Source organism: Macaca nemestrina, chromosome 10 (assembly GCF_043159975.1).
Source record: "Macaca nemestrina isolate mMacNem1 chromosome 10, mMacNem.hap1, whole genome shotgun sequence".
Taxonomy (NCBI): Eukaryota; Metazoa; Chordata; class Mammalia; order Primates; family Cercopithecidae; genus Macaca; species Macaca nemestrina.
This window is the reverse complement of record NC_092134.1, coordinates 116964040-116985702: the sequence shown is the minus strand read 5'-3', so window position 1 is coordinate 116985702 and position 21663 is coordinate 116964040. Positions and strand designations below refer to the sequence as shown.

General features: G+C 38.7%; 1 protein-coding gene across 1 annotated transcript; it reads left to right on the top strand.

Annotated features, from left to right (window-relative positions):
- The first annotated feature begins 159 nt into the window (after positions 1–159).
- LOC139356494 (inositol 1,4,5-triphosphate receptor associated 2-like) lies at positions 160–9760 on the top strand. The gene is made up of 6 exons (XM_071070582.1): positions 160–222; positions 5149–5208; positions 5309–5379; positions 6880–6979; positions 8675–8809; positions 9592–9760. The coding sequence occupies exons 1-6, from the start codon at positions 160–162 to the stop codon at positions 9742–9744; spliced, it is 582 nt and encodes a 193-aa protein (XP_070926683.1). The 3' UTR covers positions 9745–9760.
- Positions 9761–21663: the final 11903 nt, after the last annotated feature.

Below are 21663 nucleotides of genomic sequence, written 5' to 3'. Positions count from 1 at the left end.
TATGGGAGTAGCAGCTGAGGTTGAATGGAAGATAAAAAGGCAATACTGAGAGTGATGAAATACCACCTCCTAAAAGAGACTTTGATTGTCCTCATGTTTTATTTTTCTTGGTGCTAAATCCAAGAATACTGTCTTTTACGTTAGAATATCAAGAACATCATGGATATAGACAGACTGGAAAAGAAGATTGAAGACTTGTCTAAAACTGAGACAGAGCACCAAGTAAGCACTTCCCAAATACTGGTAAAATATTTTTTTTCTGTCAAACCAATATGATTTTATGAAAATGTCTATGCCTCATTGACAAACTAAGCTTTGGTTATAAATTCTGAAACTTGTCTACAAAATATTTGAGTTATATAAAAGCTAGTTTCCTTTTCCTTTTTTTTTTTTTTTTTGGCAACTGCTTTACTGATATGTAATTCACATGCCTTAAATTTCATCAACTTAAAGTATGCAAGTCAGTGTATTTTAGTACATTCACAGAGTTGTGCAACCATCACCAAAATCAAGTTTAAAACATTTTCGTCACCCCGAAAGAAATCCCTTTAACAGGAACCAACCCCCTTCCACCATCCTCACCCCAACCCTAAGCAGCCACTAATCTATTGTGTGTTTCTATAGATTTGTCTATTCTGGACATTTTATATAAATGAAATAATATAATATGTTGCCTTTTGTGTGTGGTTGATTTCACTTAGCATAATGTTTTTAAGGTTCATCCATGTTGTAGCATGTATTACTACCTCTTTTTATGGCTGGATAATATTCTATATGGATATATCACATTTTGTTTGTCCACTCATCAGGTGATGGACGTTCAGGCTGTTTTCACTTTCTGGCTATTATGAATCATCTGCTATAAACATTTGTATGCAAATTTCTATGTGTACATATGTCTTGATTTCTCTTGGATATATACCTAGGAGTGAAATTACTGGGTCACTTGATGTTTCTATGTTTGTTTATTTATTTATTTATTTATTGAGACAGAGTTTTGCTCTTGTTGCCTAGGCTGGAGTGCAATGGTGCGATTTCAACTCACTGCAACCTCTGCCTCCAGGTTCAAGGGATCCTCCTGCCTCAGCCTCCTAAGTAGCTGGGATTACAGGCGTGCACCACCATGCTCAGCTAATTTTTGTATTTTTGGTAAAGATGGGATTTCACCATGTTGGCCAGGCTGTTCTCAAACTCCTGACCTCAAGTGATCTGCCCACCTCGGCCTCCCAAAGTGCTGGGATTACAGGGGTGGAACACTGTACCCGGCCTTGTTTCTATGTTTAAACTTTTAAGGAACTGCCAGGCTGTGTTCAAAGTGGCTGCACCATTTTACATTCCACCAGCAGTGCATGAGGGCTCAAATTTCTCTACATTCTTGCCCAAATTTCTTATCTTTAATATTATATGGCAATTTTTAATTTAATTGTATCTGATTTTATGAATTTCAGGAAATACTTCAGATATTGTACCTTCTTTTTATTTTATTTTTTTGTAGTTTACCAACCTCAACCTGAGATATTGTACCTTCTTAATGCTAAAAATGAGGAGAGATGGGAAAAATTTATCCCTAATTAAATTAAGAAATTATACCTTACAAAAATATTTTTTGTCTAGATAGTGTCTAAAAAGTCTATATTTCATACATATTTTTGTTATCTGTCATACATTTTCATCAGGAAACAGATGACAATGACTAGTCAATTCATGAATTTGTGTCATTCTTATTGTCATCTCTAATGGCTTATTTGAGAAATATTTTGTTGTTGTATGTGTCTGAAATGATGATACAGTTAAATTTCATATCTATATGTAGAGTTTTCCAGTTTCCTAGCAGAAACTAACATTTCATGTGTGTGTTTACATATATATATATATATATAACCACAGTTATAATTTAAACATCAATTTTTAAAAAAATTAACAAATAATTAGTTAATTATGAATTTAAAGACAGGATCTCTGTCACCTGGGTGGTAGTGCAGTGGTATTATCATTGTTCACTGCCGCCTTGAACTCCTGGGTTCAAGTGATCTTCCCATCTCAAACTTCCAAGTAGCTGGGAGTGCAGATGCACACCACCATGCCCATTTAATTTATTTTTAAATTTTTTGTGTAGATGAAGTCTTGCTATACAGACTGATCTTGAACTCCTTCCCTCACATGATCCTCCTACTTTGGCCTCCCAAAGCACTAGGATTATAGCTGTAAGCCATCATGCCCAGCCTTCTTAGACATTAAAATTAATTCTACACTAGGAGTGGCTGTCTTTGCAAAACACAACTGTGATAAACTAGTGGAAAGAGCCAGAAGACACGGGTTCAGATCGTGTCTTTTGTACTTAAAAATTTTATAACCTCAAGCAAACTTTAAGTCTAAATTTTCACATCTACTAAATGGATGTGATGTTTGTACCTATCCCACAGGCTTGTTATAAACTCCGATGATGATGTGATTATATCCAGTGTATAAGATTATGGTGATGATTCTGCTTCTGACCATGGTGATTATTTTTCCAGGTTCTCAATTCGGTCAATATACGTTTTATTCATTCTATAATATGTAGCAGCATATGCCAACAAGCTTGCTTTTGATTTGAATAAATTGATATATCCTTTATATTCGCTTAGCTAAAAGAAATCTTAAGCATTTTTAAACTACGTTTTTTTTTTTTTTTTTTAATTTAAATTTTAGTTTTAGAGATGAGAGTCTTGCTCTGTCACCTGGGCTGAAGTGCAGTGGTGTAATTATAGCTCACTGCACCTTCAAACTCTTGGGCTCAAACCACCCTCCAGCCTCAGCCTCCCAAGTGCCTGAGACTACAGGCATGTGCCACCACGCCAGGCTACATTGTTTTTAAAAAGGGAAGAGTCTTCTATGTGTCCTCATGGAATCTCTATGTTCATATTCTATCTAGACTTTTTATTTTCACCAAAAAAGTGAAGATTCTGAACATTCCCTTACTATGTTAAGTGTGGAATGGTGGGAAGGGCACTTGGCTGGAGCTGGAGACTTGCATTCCAGGCTCAGCTCTGCCATTGACAGTGTGTGACATTGGGTGGGTGAGTTTCTGGGTAGTGTGGAGCTTTGGTTTCCTCATTGGTAAAGTGAGTTGGCCTGTAGAGTTGGATGTGAAAGTTCTTTGTAAAGTGAAAAATACATGCGTGTTAGAGGTGCTTCAGAAACACTTTACTGGAATGATTTTATGGCACTGTCCTTTCACCAAAGCAGTGTCCCAACAGCCTTCCCTAAATCCGTCTCTTTTCAGATGCAGTTACACACATATGAGAACACTTTGCTTAATAAAGATACAAGTTTGCAGAAGGTTGGTATTGTTCCTTACCACAAAGGCCCATGGAATTGGCTAGCGCTCTCTAAATCTGATTCTTTTCTTTTTTTGACGGAATCTTGCTCTGTTGCCCAGTCTGGAGTGCAGTGGCGTGATCTCAGCTCACTGCAACCTCCACCTCCCAGATTCAAGCGATTCTCCTGCCTCAGCCTCCTGAGTAGCTGGGATTACAGGTGTTTTGCCACCACGCCAGCTAATTTTTTGCATTTTTAGTAGAGACGGGGTTTCCCCATGTTGGCTAGACTGGTCTTGAACTCCTGACCTCAGGTGATCCACCTGTGTCAGTCTCCCAAAGTGCTGGGATTATAGGTGTGAGCCACTGTGCCCAGCCTAAAAAATCGGATTCTAATATGATATCATGAGACTTTCCTTTATAGTACTTTATAAAAATAAGTTTGAACTTATCTTCTGTAAATTCTGGTGGTGTTCATCCACATATGTGACAAATATTAGTGTGCCAGTCTACCAGTCACTGGCTAGATACTGGTGATGTTGTTTTAATTTCTAACAACATAAATGAGTCTGCAGCCATTCATTTAAGGGTGGAAGAAGAATATATACCCAAATTATTTGAAACCTAATTTGATTGATTGTTTAGATAGACATGTAGATAGATATCATTCTATTCTTGTATCCTGTGATTGTAGCCAAGGATACTGGCTACAAAGGTGCTGGTTACAGTGACTTTAAGAGACACAGGAAGGAACACAGCCTAATCTTCTACAATAATCTTTCACAGTCCAAGACAGGGAAGTGAAGAAAGCATGATATTTGCCACTCATCTTTTCCCTGCACATTTTGAAGTTTCAAAAGAAACATGCAGGGCTGTGGACTTTGACTGGGATACTGAATATTGTCCTAACTTGATGTCTTCATTGTGCGTGTTCTCTGTGTAATGATATTGCGATAGTAGTGGCTACTCAGTTTCTCCCTAACTCTGGTCTTCCCACCATTCTGCACTCCTGCTCAGGGTTCATCAGGCATTGATTGATCATCTCCCATGTGCCAGCCACCATGCTAGCCACGGGATAAAATTAGAGATCGGGTACTTACTACCTGTACCTTTTGGTCTTGTAGAACAAAACAATGATTTTAAGGAGGTATCATTAGAACTGGAAAAAATCAGATGCCTTAATTTCATCGGTCACTTGCAAGATTGATTTTTCTTTAACACATCATGATGATAAATATAATTTCGATTTGGGCTTCAGAATCACCTTTTAGAGTTTGATTCCACTGGATCGGACAAACACAGATTATATTGACACTAGTTACATATTGCTGCCTTTTTGTCCGTGTGTGTGTGTGTGTGTGTGTGTCTGTGTGTTTTTGTTTTTGTTTGTGACGATGTTTCGCTCTTGTTGCCCAGGCTGGAGTGCAGTGGCGTCATCTCAGCTCACCGCAACCTCCACCTCCTGGGTTCAAGTGATTCTCCTGCCTCAGCCTCCCGAGTAGCTAGGATTACAGGCGTGTGCCACCACACCTGGCTAATTTTGTATTTTTAGCAAAGATGGGATTTCCCCATGTTGGTCAGGCTGGTCTGGACCTCCCGACCTCAGGTGATCTGCCTGCCTCGGCCTTCCAAATTGTTGGGATTACAGTCGTGAGCCACTGCACCCAGCCATCCTTGTGTGTTTTTAATCACAAACACTGACTGGTTCAGTTTTCCAATAGTGAGACTTGTAGAATCGCATGATGATTGGGCATTTACAATTCTTCTGTGGCTCACATCGATAGTCTAATAAATATGATTTGGTGGACCCATTACTTTTTTGCTATTATTTCTCTCTTCTACTTTTCAGAAAGGCTTATATATAGAAGAACTTAAATCAACCATCATAGAATATGGAAGCATTATAGAGGTATACCTGTTGTTATTAATAATCTCACAGCTTGCAAGGTAGGCTTGTTAAATTTAAATTCCCCACTAGAGTAACATGTACAGCCTAACGTTGTGTGCAATTCCAGAATTTACGAGGGGATAAAAATAAACTGGCTCATGAGTTACAGCACTTGCAACAGGAACTCATCACGTAAGTAGAGGGCAACCCTTGCCGGCCTCCTCTCTTGTTCCTCTACCCTACATTATTGGCAAATTGAGCTTTGTATGTGCCACATTCTTTTCTTCTATACCTTTGTGTGTGACATTTTCTCTCTTTTTCTCCATGAGAACTTCTTTATGAGTTTCCTATGACCCCATCCTCCCTGATTGTCTTAGACAGCTGAGGTTGCTATGACAAAATACCATAGAATGTGTGGCTTCAGTAATACTCGTTTATTTCTTACAGTTTTGGAGGCTGGAACTCCAAAGATCAGGGTGCCTGCAGGGTTGAGTTCTAGTGAGGGCCCCGTACAAGGTTGCAGATTGCTGACTTATCCTTGTACAAGCATGCAGGAAAGGCAGCTAGCTAACTCTTTGGCTTCTTCTTATAATGATACTAATCCCATTCATGAGGGTTCCACCCTCATAACTTAATTACCTTCCAAGGGTTCCATTTCCAAATACCATCACATTGGGGTTAGGAATTCAATATATGAAATTTGGGGGGCACATAAACATTCAGTCCATTGTGTTGACTTTCCCTTGCTTGCTTTTGCCTTACCCTGGAACTAAGTAACCCTTTTTTTCTTTCTTTCTTCCTTTTTTTTTTGGAGGTGGAGTCTTGCTCTGTCACCCAGGCTGGAGTGCAGTGGTGCGATCTTGGCCTGCTGCAACTTCTGCCTCCTGAGTTCAAGCAATTCTCCTGCCTCAGCCCCCCAAGTAGCTGGGACTACAGGCATGTGCCACCATGCCCAACTAATTTTTGTATTTTTAGTAGAGATGGGGTTTCACCATGTTGGCTAGGCTGGTCTCGAACTCCTGACCTTGTGATCTGCCTGCCTTGGCCTCTCAAAGTGCTGGGATTACAGGTGTGAGCCAAGGTGCCTGGCCTAAGTAATTGTTTTGAATGTAAGCATGGCACTTGTTCTCACCTCTCTCCTAACACACATCATTCTGTATGATAATCATTTGTTTCTGAATGTGAGTAATGTGCTAGTCCGGGATCCATAGGAGTCACTCAGATAACAAAAATGAGTAAAGCTAATGGAATATGCACACACCTACATTATGCAAATGGCAAAGGAGATAAGTGCATTACCCACATAAAGGTAGAGGGGGCTACTCTGTTTAGCTTCAACTAATTGTGACATCAAAATTCTATGGACCTAGTCTGGCCATATCTTCTGATTTTGGAAGAAAAGCCAGAAATCCAGATTTTTAAGTGGCATTTTCTGATTTTTAACTGTTGGCACCAATTCTTTTTAAAAAATGTGGCCTGGTTTATGACCTCGTAGACTCACTGATCTGTGCAGCTCCTGGAGGATAGAGACGATTTCTGACCACTCTCCCTATTCCCAAGCACATTATACAATCCTTGGCACACATGGGTGCTGACTGATTGTTTGGTGATAAATGGACCCTATATTCTGTTGACTTCAAATGTAATGTTGGAGACACACCTAACTAGACTATTGTTTTTGTTTTTTTCAAGAAATGGGATCCAGTTGAATGTTAATGGAGAGTGTAACAGTATCATCTCTGAAGGAGAAAAATCTTTACTTTGTGAACTCACTCTTGCTCAGTCTGCAGAGGTAGGTCATTATAAGAAGATGGAAAGTTTTGAAAGATAACTACTCCATGTGATAGCTTATGATGAAACGAAGGTTCACAGCTTGCCGAAAACTACCAGGGACACTGAGAGAATGTACTGATAGTTCTTAGAATCCAAGTCTAAAATTTCTTAGCTTGGGGAGAAAGGACCATTTTCAAGTTATGGCCGAAAGCTACAGCAAGGTTCAAGGTTTGTGGAAGTGTGCATTCAGGGACTTTGGGACTTTAGAAATGTTTATTTTCTTGACAGGACAGACAACCTGCGCTGATCCCCAGCCTAGGGTACCAAAGGTAGCCATAGATATCCGTGAGTTATTTTTTAGAATTTTCCAAACCCTCAAAGTAAATATATTTATCAAAAAATAAAGATGCCCAGAAACAATACCAGATTTATTTGCTTTAGATTATAATTGTGTCAACCCAAATTAATGACATTGATTATTACATTCTGATCAGAAACAAGCATTTTCTTACATGTGTTTCAGTTAATAAGTGGCAAAATGAATGTATTAGTTTAAACAATTTCCATTTGTTTGGTAGACCCAGTACTTTATAACATGGGAAGAAATATTTTAAAAACCTTCTCGGAGATAAAGACATTCTGACTCCACTATGCTATATTTTCATTCCTTTGTATTTTCCAGTTTTGTGCTTGTTATGCTCAGAAATGCTTTATTTAGAAAAACGCTTTCTTTTCACCATTTGATGGTCTCTTCCCATCTGCGGACGATGGATATGTCACAATGTTCTCCTGTTGACAGCTGTGATGCGACCTTGAAAGAAGAGAAAGAATGCCTTTGGGCAAATGCTATTTGAATTGCTTCTGCCAAAGATGCAGGGACAACATATGCTGCCTTCATCTGAAGCCATCTCCGGCAGCCCTGGACATTCTGCTGAGGGCTGTGCTTTCCTGACATTCTGTTTCAAATACTCATCATTTCACTGTGTTTTTGAAACCAAGCCAAACTGCCAGACTGAATGAAACTGTGGCAAATCTGCCACAGCAGTGTGTTTTTATCCTCAGTCCTCTGAGATAATAATGATGTCAAGATGCCAGCCCAGAAAGTTCTATAGTTCTAAACGCGGGGGTTATCAGCCAGCAAAGTTCTGGCTCTGAGGTTGACCGGATGATGAGTTGTGAAGTTTGTCTTCTAACTAGAATCTCGAAATAAGAGTCCTGTGACCTTTTCAACAGGCAGCAAAAAGAAGGCTTGGGTCATATATTTAAAATATGATAGGAGGCAGAGACTTTGAGAGAAGTATAGGGAATGTACTTTGTGAAACATCGTATCGTCTTTTATGAATGGAAGGGAGACAAAAGAAGCCAACCTGTTTTCAGTGGGATTGATTGAGCAGCCCTTCTCCACCAATTCTTCCCCACTGGGTATTTCTCTACCTATTTTTATGTTAAAATTAGAGCCATAACAGTTTATATCATCAGCATGTAAATGTCATCTGTTGATAAATGAGTTTTCCTTAAGACAGAATAAATGTTCAGCTGAAGCCATCCTAGAGAGAAAATGTCAACAGTATTTTTAGGATGTAGGAGAATTCCACAAGACTATTTAGAACCAAATGATAATGACATTAACTCATGAGCATCATTTTTGTTAAGTAAAAATAATGAATGTTCTCTATTCAGATGTCAATTGTGGGCATTTCGATCATTGTTTCAGAACACTGACACTGAAAGGCAGCGCAATACAATCAACTTGTCATCTCTGGACGCCATGATGGATCAAGAAATGCTGCTGTTACTAAGAGAGCCTGAGCAAAAAGGAGTGGAATTCACAGCCACTCTTCAGAAGCTGGTATCGTGTAATATACCTGTATTGTGGTGTTCCGCTTTGGCTGGGAATATCTGCAGATAACTGACCTGCAACCTGTTTGCTGAGTCCAAATGCATCTGTGTGCTGCTGGAGACCCAAATTAATACACTCTGAAAAGTGAAGGTTTTTCTCAAACCTTTCTGAAGCTGGCCTGTTAGTTCTGGGTCAATCAGGGCTAACAGATTGACCATTAGATATGGATTGCTTGAGGCTATTTTTTCCTGTGGGCTAATCTTTAGAATCAAAGGGCTGAAGACATGGTATCTATTGAACAGTTTCCTTCTTTCAATTTTCTTTGGTTAATGGCTGGTATTTCTTTCTCCATTTTGATTTTTCACTGGAAACGCTGGATGATTGGAGAAATCAGGGAACAACATTTTCATGCTGGTATTGCCAGTCCCTTCCACAGTGCCTAGCATATAGTAGGTAGCATTTAGTTTGGTACATTTTGGTACATTTTAAAATGGTAAAAATAAGTGAAAATGGTTGTTTTCTTCTATTTAAAAAGATAGGTTTTGTTCTGGAAAATGATTATCTCTGTATACATTCAACATGTATAGAGCACCTGACAATATAGCATATACACATGGCAACATCCTGGAATAAAAGAAAGTCACTGGGGGCATTAGATGCAAAGGAACGTACTCTGGTATTTTCCTGAGTTACCTATAGAGTAGAATTTTGGTCTCAATGGATTCTGATTGTATAATAGCATATATCTTTCATCTAAATTCCTAGTTGAAGATGTGGAACTCTTTTTACAGCACGAAGAAATTTCTAAAATTGCAACCCTCACTGAAAGCTGTCGACGGTGGGTAAATAATCCAGAAATAACTGTGAAAGAAAAGTGGGAGGAGCAGCTTACTGTAAGTGTTCTATATTTTGTGATTTTCCTGGTTTTTCTTCTACTTTGTTAAGCCAGGTAATAGTGTATACAGTACCATTTCTAAGACTTTATTGTAGTCTTCTGCTATCTTAGTCTGATCATGAGTGTAGAGTGTGTATCCAGGGGTGTGTACGAGTGTGAGGGTAAGGAAAGAATGTGAGAGAGAGTGAGTGTGCAGACATGTGAGATGCAATGGAGAGACAAATAATAAATACGATGATTTAATGAAAAAAATGCATTTATCTCCTTGTAAGAATTCGCTAGTCTAAATTTAGATTTTTCCTTAGCCTATTAAAATTGCCTAACTTTGAAAGAATGATGATTGTGTAAAAGAATCTTATTCCTGAGACTTTGATGGTTTTATTAACTCAGGAACTTGCAGAACATTGGAAAAGCAGCAACTTCTTAGGTAGCTATTCCCAGCTTTATTAGAAAGGAAGCACATGAGAAGGTATCCCTTTCATCTGTTCATCACATATTTACCTCTATTTCTTGACTGCCAGCCACTTTCTTGCATCCATCAACTGCTTAAGTTAAGCTAAAGAAAAAAGTAAACTCTGGAATATTATTTCAACACTTTTGCCAATCTAATTTTTTTTTTTTGAGATGGAATCTCACTGTTGCCCAAGCTAGAGTGCAATGGCGTGATATTGGCTCACTGCAACCTCCGCCTCCTGGGTTCAAGCAATTCTCCTGCCTCAGACTCCCAGGTAGCTGAGATTACATGCATGCGCCACCACGCCTGGCTAATTTTTGTGTTTTTAGTAGAGATGGGGTTTCACCATGTTGGCCAGACTGATCTCAAACTCCTGACTTCAGGTGATCCGCCCACCTCAGCCTCCCAAAGTGCTGGGATTACAGTCAGACTAACTTTTTTAAGATAACATGTGAATATGATAATCAATAAATACTGATATTATTGCATTATCTTGTCCCATCCTGTTCTAAAGCAAATTGTGATGACTGCTGAAGTTGTCAGGGACTAATTTAAGAAAAAGAAAGCGAAGCTCAGTTTTAGGGACACAATAAGCACTTTATACATACATGTTACACTGACATAACCAATAGGGTAGTCAATCTCTGGGCAATTGGGAATTGGTATTAATTGACATACAATACAATTGAGAATTGGTATTCATTGATGTACAATGATGCCATTGAGATGGAATGTCCACAGCTTTTTAGATTGCCTCTGTCATTTGTCTGTGTTTAACATTGGAGTACTGGGGTTTGTTTTGTGACTTTTCTTGTAGGAATTCAACAATATCATGGAAGAGAAGCTAGATCTTTGCATATTAATGCTGAACATCTTGGGAAATCACAAGGAGTCTCTTGATCAAGAATTTGCCAAATTAATAGAGATTTTGAAGAGATTCAGGCAGGAATATGTTTATTTCAGAAAAGAATTTCTTGCCAGGTGATGATCATTTATGTATGAGAAATCCATGCTTTGTATACATGGCATGTTTATGATCATGCCACTTCAGTTTACTTTCTTCAAGTTGTATACATTGATTTCAGATGAGACTTTTTTCAGAGAAGACATCCTGTTTGACAATTCTGAATTGTAAAACAGTATGAAATTGACTTACATGTTCAAAATTGCAAATGACAAACTATAAAATCTGTGGAAACCGGCCAGGCGCAGTGGGTCACACCTGTAATCCCAGCACTTTGGGAGGCCAACGCAGGCAAATCATCTGAGGTCAGGAGTTCAAGAGCAGCCTGGCCAACATGGTGAAACCTCATCTCTACTAATAATACAAAAATTAGCCTGGTGTGGTGGTGCATGCCTGTAATCCCAGCTACTCGGGAGGTTGAGGCAGGAGAATTGCTTGAGCCTGGGAGGCAGAGGTTGCAGTGAGCTGAGATCGTACCACTGCACTCCAACCTGAGTAACAGAGTGAGACTCCATCTCAAAAAAAAATTCTGTAGAAACCAGTATAATGAGTTATTTTTTCCCTGGAGAAGAAATTTGTAATTATGAAATATAGTCTTTTACCAGAAGAAGCCTTAGAGATCCTCTAGTAATCTCATAATTTTACAGAGGACTAAGGCATGAGGAGATAAAGTGAACTAAAGGCCTGAGACTTATTAATGGAAGCTCTGGAACTTGAAGCCAGTCTGTTGGCTCCTCCCCATTGGGTTTTATGTTTGACCTCAGTGTATCATGTTGGGCACTGGGCAACTAAATGTCAGTTAAATGAAGTCATAGGGAATAGATGATAACAAATATAAAATAACTTACCTTCTTATCCTTTCTGTACCCTCAATTCTTATGATAATGGTGAAATTCTTGAAATTTTTACGCCCTGGAAACAATAAGCACAGCAATTATATCTTTTGTTAACCACCATTTATAGAGCTGCTAGGACCATACTTGGCGCTCACTTAAGAAATACTTTTGGAGTAAATGAGCAAATGAACATAGGTATATATTGCACTTGAACAAAATTTTAAAATGTAGTTAGAGACTGAGGAAAGCTTGAAGAAAATAGCCAGAAGAAACTATTTTATTCCCCCCAAATATAAGGAAACTAGATACCAGAGAGAGAGAATACCAGAGGAACTCTCAAGAAAATGGCCTTCTGCTTTCCCTAAGAAGCAGAGAACCCACACTTCCCCATAGTGGTAAAAGATGTGGGCTAAATGGACACGCAGCTTCCTTACGCAGATACCATCTCCACAAAAGGCAGCATCAACATTCTTCTATTTAGCAACAAAGAACTATTTGGAGAGAGGTCTTCACTAATGTCATCTCAAAATAAGTGAATGTTTTGTATTGTCCTACTTAGACATACAAGCAGCCTGGTTAAATAACAGTAGTTGTCATTTGTCTAGAGGCTACGGTGTCAGATGTAGTGCTAAGAATTTGACATCTATTTATCTCCAGAGAGGTTCCATAATTTGCCCAAGTTCACCCAGCTGGGATTAAGTGATAGCTGAGATTCAGACCTAGTTCTGTCTGACTCCAAAACCTGTGTCCTTTCAATGGCTTATCTCCCACCATCAACTTGTTAAATCTGATACAAGATTCTTTAAAAATATTCTGGGAACCTAGCATTGGGCAAAATACTTCTTATCAGCATAAGATGGTTATAACCTCTGGCCTCTGGACACAAGTTAAAACTCACAAAGCCACATAAAGGCTACACACAAAATAATTTGACTGTGGATTTCAGCTATGAATAAGTAAATAGCTGGGTGCCCTGGCTCACACCTATAATCCCAGCACTTTCGGAAGCCAAGACAGGAGGATGGCTTGAGCCTGGGAGTTCAGAACAGCCTGGGCAACATAGTGAGACCCTGTCTTTACAAAAAAAATCTTTTTAATGAGCTGGGCATAGTGATGCATGCCTGTAGTCTCAGTTACTTGGGAGGTTGAGGTAGAAGGATTGCTTGAACCCAGGAGTTTGAGGCTACAGTGAGCTATAATTGTGCCAGTGCACTCTAGCAGCCTGGGAGACAGCAAGACACTGCCTCGTAAAAAAAAAAAAAAAAAAAAAAAGAGAGAGAAAAGAAAAGAGAAAAGAAAATGAATGGAGTATTTTGTGAAGATGAGAGAGAATTCTGTTTAGATGAGGTAGGAAATGTTTATTAAATGTAAATTTTTAGGAGCTATTTGCTGAGGGAAGAGAGGCTCCCATTCTGCTGTGGGACAATTGGGCTCTCGTGCTGGAGAATGGAAATCAGTGAGTGGGCCAAAGAGAGGCATGGACAGGAAAGTTCTCTCAGAAGGCTTGGCGAGGAAAGCAAATCTTGATTCGTACAACATCCGTCAGGATGTCTGCTCTTCGTCAGTCTACCACCCCTTCCCCAAACCCAGGTGCTAAGGAATTATAGGAAATAAGACAGAAATCTCTGCCTCTATGAAACTAACATCTAGTAAAGGATGCAAATAACAAACAAATAAACATATAATGTCAGGGAGTGGTATAAAGAAAATTAAATCGGGATAAGAAGACAGAGAATGACTGGGAGCATTTTAGAGAGAATAGCCAGGAAAGTCCTGCCTGAGGAGTAATGAATTGAGTGGAGACCTGAGTGGGGTGAGGGAGTGAGCTATGTGACCATCCGGGTGTGTTCCAGGCAGAGGAAGGAGCTGGTGCAAAGACCCTGAGATTGTAGTGAGCTTGGTGTTTTTGAGCAGCAGCAAGAAGCCGGCATGGCTGGGGCGGGGTGGGGGCTGGGCAGTGGTACGATGTGGGGCCAGAGGGATAGACAGGGGCCAGGCCACACATAGCCTTTGCAGTCCATGTTTAGGAGTTGGGATTTTATTGAGTGTGGTGAGAAGCCATCAGAGGGTTAGGAGCAGAGAAGAAATGTGATTTGTGTTTTGTTTTTGTTTTTTATTTTTTTTCTTCTTTTTTTTGTGATTTGTGTTTTGAAAGATCTGCTGGATGAAGAATTATTTATAGAGGGCAAAAGTGAAAGCAGGGAGACCAGTGAGAAGAGTTTTGTTCTCTTTTCTTTTTTTTCAAGACAGGCTGGAGTGCAGTGGCGCGATCTCAGCTTACTGCAACCTCTGCCTCCCGGTTCAACCTCCACCTCCCGAGTTCAAGCAATTCTCCTGTCTCAGACTCCCAAGTAGCTGTGTGCCACTATGCTCAGCTAATTTTTTTTTTTTTTTTTTTTTTTTTTTAGTAGAAACAGGGTTTTGCTATGTTGGCCAGGCTGTTCTCAAACTCCTGGTCTCAAGTGATCTGCCCACGTAGGCCTTCCAAAGTGCTGGGATTACAGGTGTGAGCCACTGCACCCAGCCAGAGAAGAGATTTTCAACAACAGATAATCATTTAGATATTCTGATATCAATTTACTGATTTGTGATTCATTTTTTAAAAAGTAAGATATAAAATAATAGAGTGCATTACATATAGTAAGAATAAGTAGTGCCGAATTGAATTTTTGTTTCAGCTATGTGTGTGTGTGTATGTGTGTGTGTTTGTATACTGAGTTGAAATATAAAATATTTCATGATGAAAAAGTTATAGAGTTAAGAACAATTGCAGTAGTCCAGACGAGGGATGTAGTGTGGGTCAGAGTAATAGTCACGGAAGTGGTAAGAAATTATTAAATTCGAAGTGTATTTTTGAGGGTGGATCTGATCAAACATGGTGGCAAGTTATATGTGTGGAGAAAGAGAGGAGTCATCCTTGACTTAGAGGCTTTTGATCTGAAAACCAGGTAAATGGTGTGCTATTTAGACCACAAAGTCTGGGAAAGATGTAGACTGGAATAGAAATCAAGATTTATCATTAGAACATGTTGGTAGAGAGAACTGTTAGATTTAAGCACACACACAAGCTAATGTATACCTCTTTACATGATAATAAAATTTCTGGTCAGGCGCGGTGGCTCAAGCCTGTAATCCCAGCACTTTGGGAGGCCGAGACGGGTGGATCACGAGGTCAGGAGATCGAGACCATCCTGGCTAACACGGTGAAACCCCGTCTCTACTAAAAAAAACACAAAAAACTAGCCAGGCGTGGTGGCGGGCGCCTGTAGTCCTAGCTACTCGGGAGGCTGAGGCAGGAGAATGGCGTGAACCCGGCAGGCGGAGCTTGCAGTGAGCTGAGATCCGGCCACTGCACTCCAGCCTGGGCAACAGAGCAAGACTCTGTCTCAAAAAAAAAAAAAAAAAATTCTATGGGAGAAAAATCTTCAAAGGTTTATCATCTGTTGAATATCTTTAACAGACGATACCATCTAATTTTTTCTTGAGGCAGTCTCGCTGTGTTGCCAGGCTGGAGTGCAGTGGCACAATCTTGGCTCACTACAACCTCCGTTTCCTGGGTTCAAGTGATTCTCCTGCCTCAGCCTCGTGAGTAGCTGGAACTACAGGTGCACACCACCATGCCCAGCTAACTTTTTGTATTTTTAGTAGAGATGGGGTTTCACCATGTTGGCCAGGATGGTCTCGATCTCTTGACCTCGTAATCCACCTGCCTCAGCCTCCCAAAGTGCTGGGATTACAGGCATGAGCCACTGCACCCGGCCCCCATCTGGTATTTTTAAAAAGCTATTTCTAAGACTTAGGATTCATAAAGTTCATAAAACATGTTGTTCTATTGGTGAAAATACATATAAGTAATTGAAAGTATGAGTATTAATAAATGTGGATTTATGATGGTCCTTAAAGTCCTTTTGCTTTCTCTTGGAAGATAATGGACACTCTTGAGAACATAGACTATTCCTAGAAGACAGAAAAGTAGATAAAAGTGATGTCTTTAAAATAAAAAAAAATAAAAATTAAAAAAAAGAAGAATGATTCCAGCAAGATGGTGGAATAGGAAGCTCTGGACTCTCCTCTCCAGGAACACATGAATTCAACAACAATACATGAACAAATTCCTATTGTGAGAAACCCAGAAACTAGTTGAAAGGCTTCTGAATCCTGAGTGAACGTGAATCCAACTTCATCAAGACTGGTAGGAAAATTTGAGGAATCTTCATCAAAATCCCTATCCCCAGCTCAGTGCCATGTCAGTGGAAAGAAACCTCCAGGTCTCAGCTTCTCCCTAGTGTGGTGGGGTGGGGGGAAGAATCAAACCACATGTCCAACCAACATTTCAACTTTCCTGGGGGCTGCCTAAGATACTAGCTTCTGTTTCACTTGTCTTACAGTGCTAATAGGACCTGGCATACTCTAGGTGCCTGGATACCACTGAAAATGAAGAAGGTAGTTTGAACTAGCATGCATGAGCTTGCTGGAGCCCCTACTTCCAGCTCAGTGAAAAGCCTTAGATCTCAGCTTCTTTCCAGGGATGAAAGGATGCAAGAATTGGACTATGTATCCAATGTTTCAATTGTTCTGGATGCTGTCCAAAGAATTGGCTTCTGTCTTACCTGTCTCAGAGTACTATGAGACCCAGCATGCTCTAGATGCCTTGGGGCTGCTAGAAACAAAAATAGTGGTTTGGATTAGTGTGAATGTTTGAGACCACCCCTGGCCTCCAGAATCTCTTCCTGGATTGATTAAGGGTTTTCTCCTGTATGAGACCAGTATGTGAAGACTGAGAGTTGGCAATTTTTTCTAATGCACAGTTAAAAAGAGTCAAGGAAAATAATGAAGTAGCAAGATATGTTGCAAACAAAGGGACAAAATAAGTCTCCAGAAACTGACCCTAATGAAACAGATAAAGGACTTACCTGACAGAGAATCCCATAAAAATGCTCAAGGTCAGAAGAAAATGCCTGTGCAAAGTTAGAATTTTAACAAAAAGAAAATAGAAACACAGAATGTTGTAATGCTGTAATGGTTGTGGTGAAATCAGTTTTAATTCTTATATTATATAAAAGTTAAAAGTATTATAAGTAAAAAATAACTATAAAAATGTTTATGATACATAACTAAAATATGTAGATTATGATATCAATAACATAAAGTGTTTGAAGGAGAGAAGAAATGGTATAGAGTTTTTATATGTGATGGAATTTAGGTTGTTAGCTTAAAATAGGCTATTATAATTATAAGATGTTTTATGTAAGCTCCATAATAACCCCAAAGAACATACCTATAGAGCAGATACACACACAAAGAAAGGAGTCAAAGAATATCAATACAGAGAAGTCAACAAAACTCAAAGGAAGGCAAGTAGAGAGAAAAAGAGGGACAAAATAACTACAAGACAGAAAAATAATAAAATGGCAATAGTAAGTCCTTCCCTATCAATAATTACTTCAAATATAAGTGGATTAAACTTACCAATCAAAAGACATAGAGGGCTGAACATATTAAATTTTAAAAAGCCTAGATTCAACTATATGCTGGCTCAAGAGACTCACTTTAGATTTAAGTACATACATAAGCTGAAGGTGAAGAACTGAAAAAAGATATTCCAAGCAAATGGCAGCCAAAAGAGAGTATGGCTAACTATATCAGACAAAACAGACTTTAAGTCAAATACTGTCATAAGAAACAAAGGACATTATATAATAAAAGGATCAACTCACCAGGAAAACATAATATCTACACACCCAACATTAGAGAACCTAAATATATAAAGCAAACACTGACAGAACTGAAAGGGGAAATAGAATAAATAGACAGCAACACAGTAATAAGAGACTTTAGTATTTCACGTTCAATAATAGAACATCTAGATAGAAAATAAGGAAATAGCAGACTTGAGTAGCACTAGAGAGTAAATGGACCTAACACAGAACATTCTGCCCAACTGCAGTAGAATATACATCCTTCTTAAATGCACATGGAACATTCTTCAGGATATATCATATATTAGGTCACAAAACAAATATTAACAAATATAAGATTATTGAAATCATACTAATTATCTTTTTCCTACCACAATGGAATCAAAATAGAAATCTATAGCAGAAGGAAAACAGAATATTCACAAATATGTGAGAATTAAGCAACAGATTCCTGAACAACAAATAGGTCAATGAAGAAATAAAGAAAATTACACTTGAGACAAATGAAAGCAAAAGCACATACCAAAATCTTTGGGATGTAGAAAAAGCAGTACTAAGAGGGCATTTTATAGTGATAAACACGTATTAAAAAAGAAGATAGATTTCAGATAAACCTAACTTTTTACACTTCAATGAACTAGAAAAAGAACATCTTAAGCCCAAAGTTCCTTCCCAGAAGAAAGGAAATAATAAAAATTAGAGCAAAAAGTTGTTTAAAATAGAAAAGCAATTAAAAAGCAGCAAAACTAAGAGATGGAGTTTTGAAAAGATAAACAAGACAGAAACCTTTAGCTAAACTAAGAGGACTCAAAATCAGAAATGAAGGAGGAGAAATTACAACTAGAACTGCAGAAATACAAAGGATCATAAAAGATTAGTATAAACAATTTTATGCCAACAAATTAGATAACCTAGAAGAAATGGAAAAAATTCCCAGAAACGTACACCCCATCATATTTCTTTATGAATCGTGAAGAAATGGAAAATCTGAAAAGATCTACAACCAGCTGGAAGTAATTAAACACCTCCCCAAAAAGAAAAGCCCAGTATGAGATGGCTTCACTGGTGAATTCTACCAAACATTTAAAGAAGATTAATGCTAATCCTTCTGAAATTCTTCACAAAAAAAAAAAAAAAAAAAAAGAAAAGGAAGGTACATTTCCAAATTCATTTCATGAGGCCAGCATTACCTTGATACCAAAGCCAGGCCAGTATCCCTGATGACGCAAAATCCTCAAGAAAATATAAGCAAATATAAGTCAAATTAAAAAGCCCATTAAAAGGCTTATACACCATGACCAAGTAGGATTTATTTTTGGGATGTAAGGATGGTTCAACATATGCAAACTGATTATTGTGATATACCACATTAACAGAATGGAGGATAAATATTGTGTGTGATCATCTCTGTAGGTGCAGAAAAAACATTTGATAAAATTTAACAGCCGGGCGCGGTGGCTCACGCCTGTAATCCCAGCACTTTGGGAGGCCGAGACGGGCGGATCACGAGGTCAGGAGATCGAGACCATCCTGACTAACACGGTGAAACCCCGTCTCTACTAAAAATACAAAAAAAAAATTAGCCGGGTGCGGTGGCGGGCGCCTGTAGTCCCAGCTACTTGGGAGGCTGAGGCAGGAGAATGGCGTGAACCCAAGAGGCGGAGCTTGCAGTGAGCCGAGATCGCGCCACTGCACTCCAGCCTGGGCGACAGAGCGAGACTCCGTCTCACAAAAAAAAAAAAAAAAAAAAAAAAAAAAAAAAAAAAAAAAATTTAACAGTATTTTGTGTAAAAACTCTTAAGAAACTAGGAATAGAAGAAAATTATCTCAACATAATAAAAGTAATATATGGAAAACCCAGTGAATATCACTCAATGGTAAAAGACAAAGTTTTTCCTCTAAGATCAGCAACAAAGCAAGGATGCCCACTCTCACCACTTCTGTTCAGTGTAGTACTAGCCATAGCATTCAGGCAAGAAAAAAAAATGGCATGTAAATAAAAAAGGAAGAAGTAAAATGATCTCTGCAGATAACATGATCTTATTTATAGAAAACCCTGATGATTTCACAAAAAAACCTGTTAGAATAAAATTTAGTAAAGTTGCATGACACAAAATCAACATACAATAGTAAGTTTTATTTATATATGAGCAACATACAATAGTTTTATTTATATCTGAAAAAGAAATTAACACTCTCATTTACAATAACTTCAAAAAGAATAGAATAAATTTAAAGAGGTAAAACACATATAAAAACTACAAAATATTGATGAGAGAAATTAAAGAAGACACAAATAAAAGGCATCCTATGTTCATAGATTGGAAGAGTTAATGTTGTTAAAATGTCCATAGTACCCAAAGCAATCTATAGATTCAATGCAATCCCTAACAAAAATTCTGATGGAATTTTTTTACAGAAATAGAAAAAAAATCCTAAAATTGTGTGTGTTTTTTTGGTTTTTGTTTGTTTGTTTGTTTTTGTTTTTTTTTTTTTTGAGACGGAGTCTCACTCTGTTGCCCAGGCTGGAGTGCAGTGGCATGATCTCAGCTCACTGCACGCTCCACCTCCTGGGTTCACGCCATTCTCCTGCCTCAGCCACCCCAGTAGCTGGGACTACAGGTGCCTGTCACCACACCCGGCTAATTTTTTTGTATTTTTAGTAGAGATAGGGTTTCACCGTGTTAACCAGGATGGTCTCCAGCTCCTGACCTCATGATCCACCCACCTCAGTCTCCCAGAGTGCTGGGATTACAAGCGTGAGCCAACGCGCCTGGCCCTAAAATTCTTATGGAACCATGAGGGACCCTGAATAGCCGAAGACAATCTTGAGAAGAAAGAACAAAGATGGAGACATTACCATTCCTGATGTCAAAATATATTACAAAGCTACAGTAATTAAACCAGTATGGTACTAGCATAAAGACCGACATATAGACCAATGAAACAGAATAGAGAGTCTAGAAATAAACCAATGCATAAATGGTCAATTGATCTTCAACATAGGTACTAAGAATATGTAATAGGGAAAGGATAATCTCTTCAACAAATGGTGCTGGGATAACTGGACATCCACAGGCAAAAGAATGAAAGGAAATGGGACTCTTATACAATAAACAAAAATCAATTAAAAATGGATTAAAGATATAAGTGTAAGACTTGGAACTGAAAACACCTAGAAGAAAACATGGGGGAAAGCTTCATAATGTTGGTCTTGGCAAGATTTCTTGGATATGACACCAAAAGCACAGGCAATGAAAGCAAAATAGACATGTTGGACTACATCAGTCCAAAAAACTTCTGCACAGCAAAGAATACAACGCAATGAAAAGACAACCTATGGAATGGGAGAAAATATTTGTAAACTATACAAGTGATAAGGGGTTAATTTTTGTTTTTTGTTTTTTGTTTTTGTTTTTTCCTTTAACTTTTAAGTTCTGGGGTACATGTGCAGGATGTGCAGGTTTGTTACATAGGTAAATGTGTGCCACAGTGGTTTGCTGCACAGATCAACCCATCACCTGGGTATTAAGCCCAGCATCCATTTGCTATTCTTCCTGATGCTCTCCCTCCTCACCCACTTGACAGGCTCCAGTGTGTGTTGTTCCCCCCATGTATCCATGTGTTCTCATCATTCAGCTTCCACTTATAAGTGAGAACATGTGATGTTAATTTTCTGTTCCTGTGCTAGTTTGCTGAGAGTAGCAGCTTCCAGTTCCATCCATGTCCCTGCAAAGGATGTGACCTTGTTCCTTTTTATGGCTGCGTAGTATTCCATGGTATATATGTATCACATTTTCTTTATCCAGTCTGTCACTGATGGGCATTTTGGTTGATTCCATGTCTTTGCTATTATGAATAGTGCTGCAATGAACATATGCATGCATGTATCTTTATAATAGAATGATTTATATTCTTTGGGTATACACTCAGTAATGGGCTTGCTGGGTCAAATGGTATTTCTACCTCTATCTAGATCTTTGAGGAATTACCACACTGTCTTCCACAATGGATG

What these genes read in the sequence shown, in the direction of transcription:
- LOC139356494 (XM_071070582.1), top strand. Translation starts at nt 160, where the DNA reads ATGGATATAGACAGACTGGAAAAGAAGATTGAAGACTTGTCTAAAACT. An exon ending in AATATGGAAGCATTATAGAG is followed by an intron (nt 5,209 to 5,308) that starts GTATACCTGTTG and finishes CGTTGTGTGCAA; the next exon opens with TTCCAGAATTTACGAGGGGA. An exon ending in TTGCAACAGGAACTCATCAC is followed by an intron (nt 5,380 to 6,879) that starts GTAAGTAGAGGG and finishes GTTTTTTTCAAG; the next exon opens with AAATGGGATCCAGTTGAATG.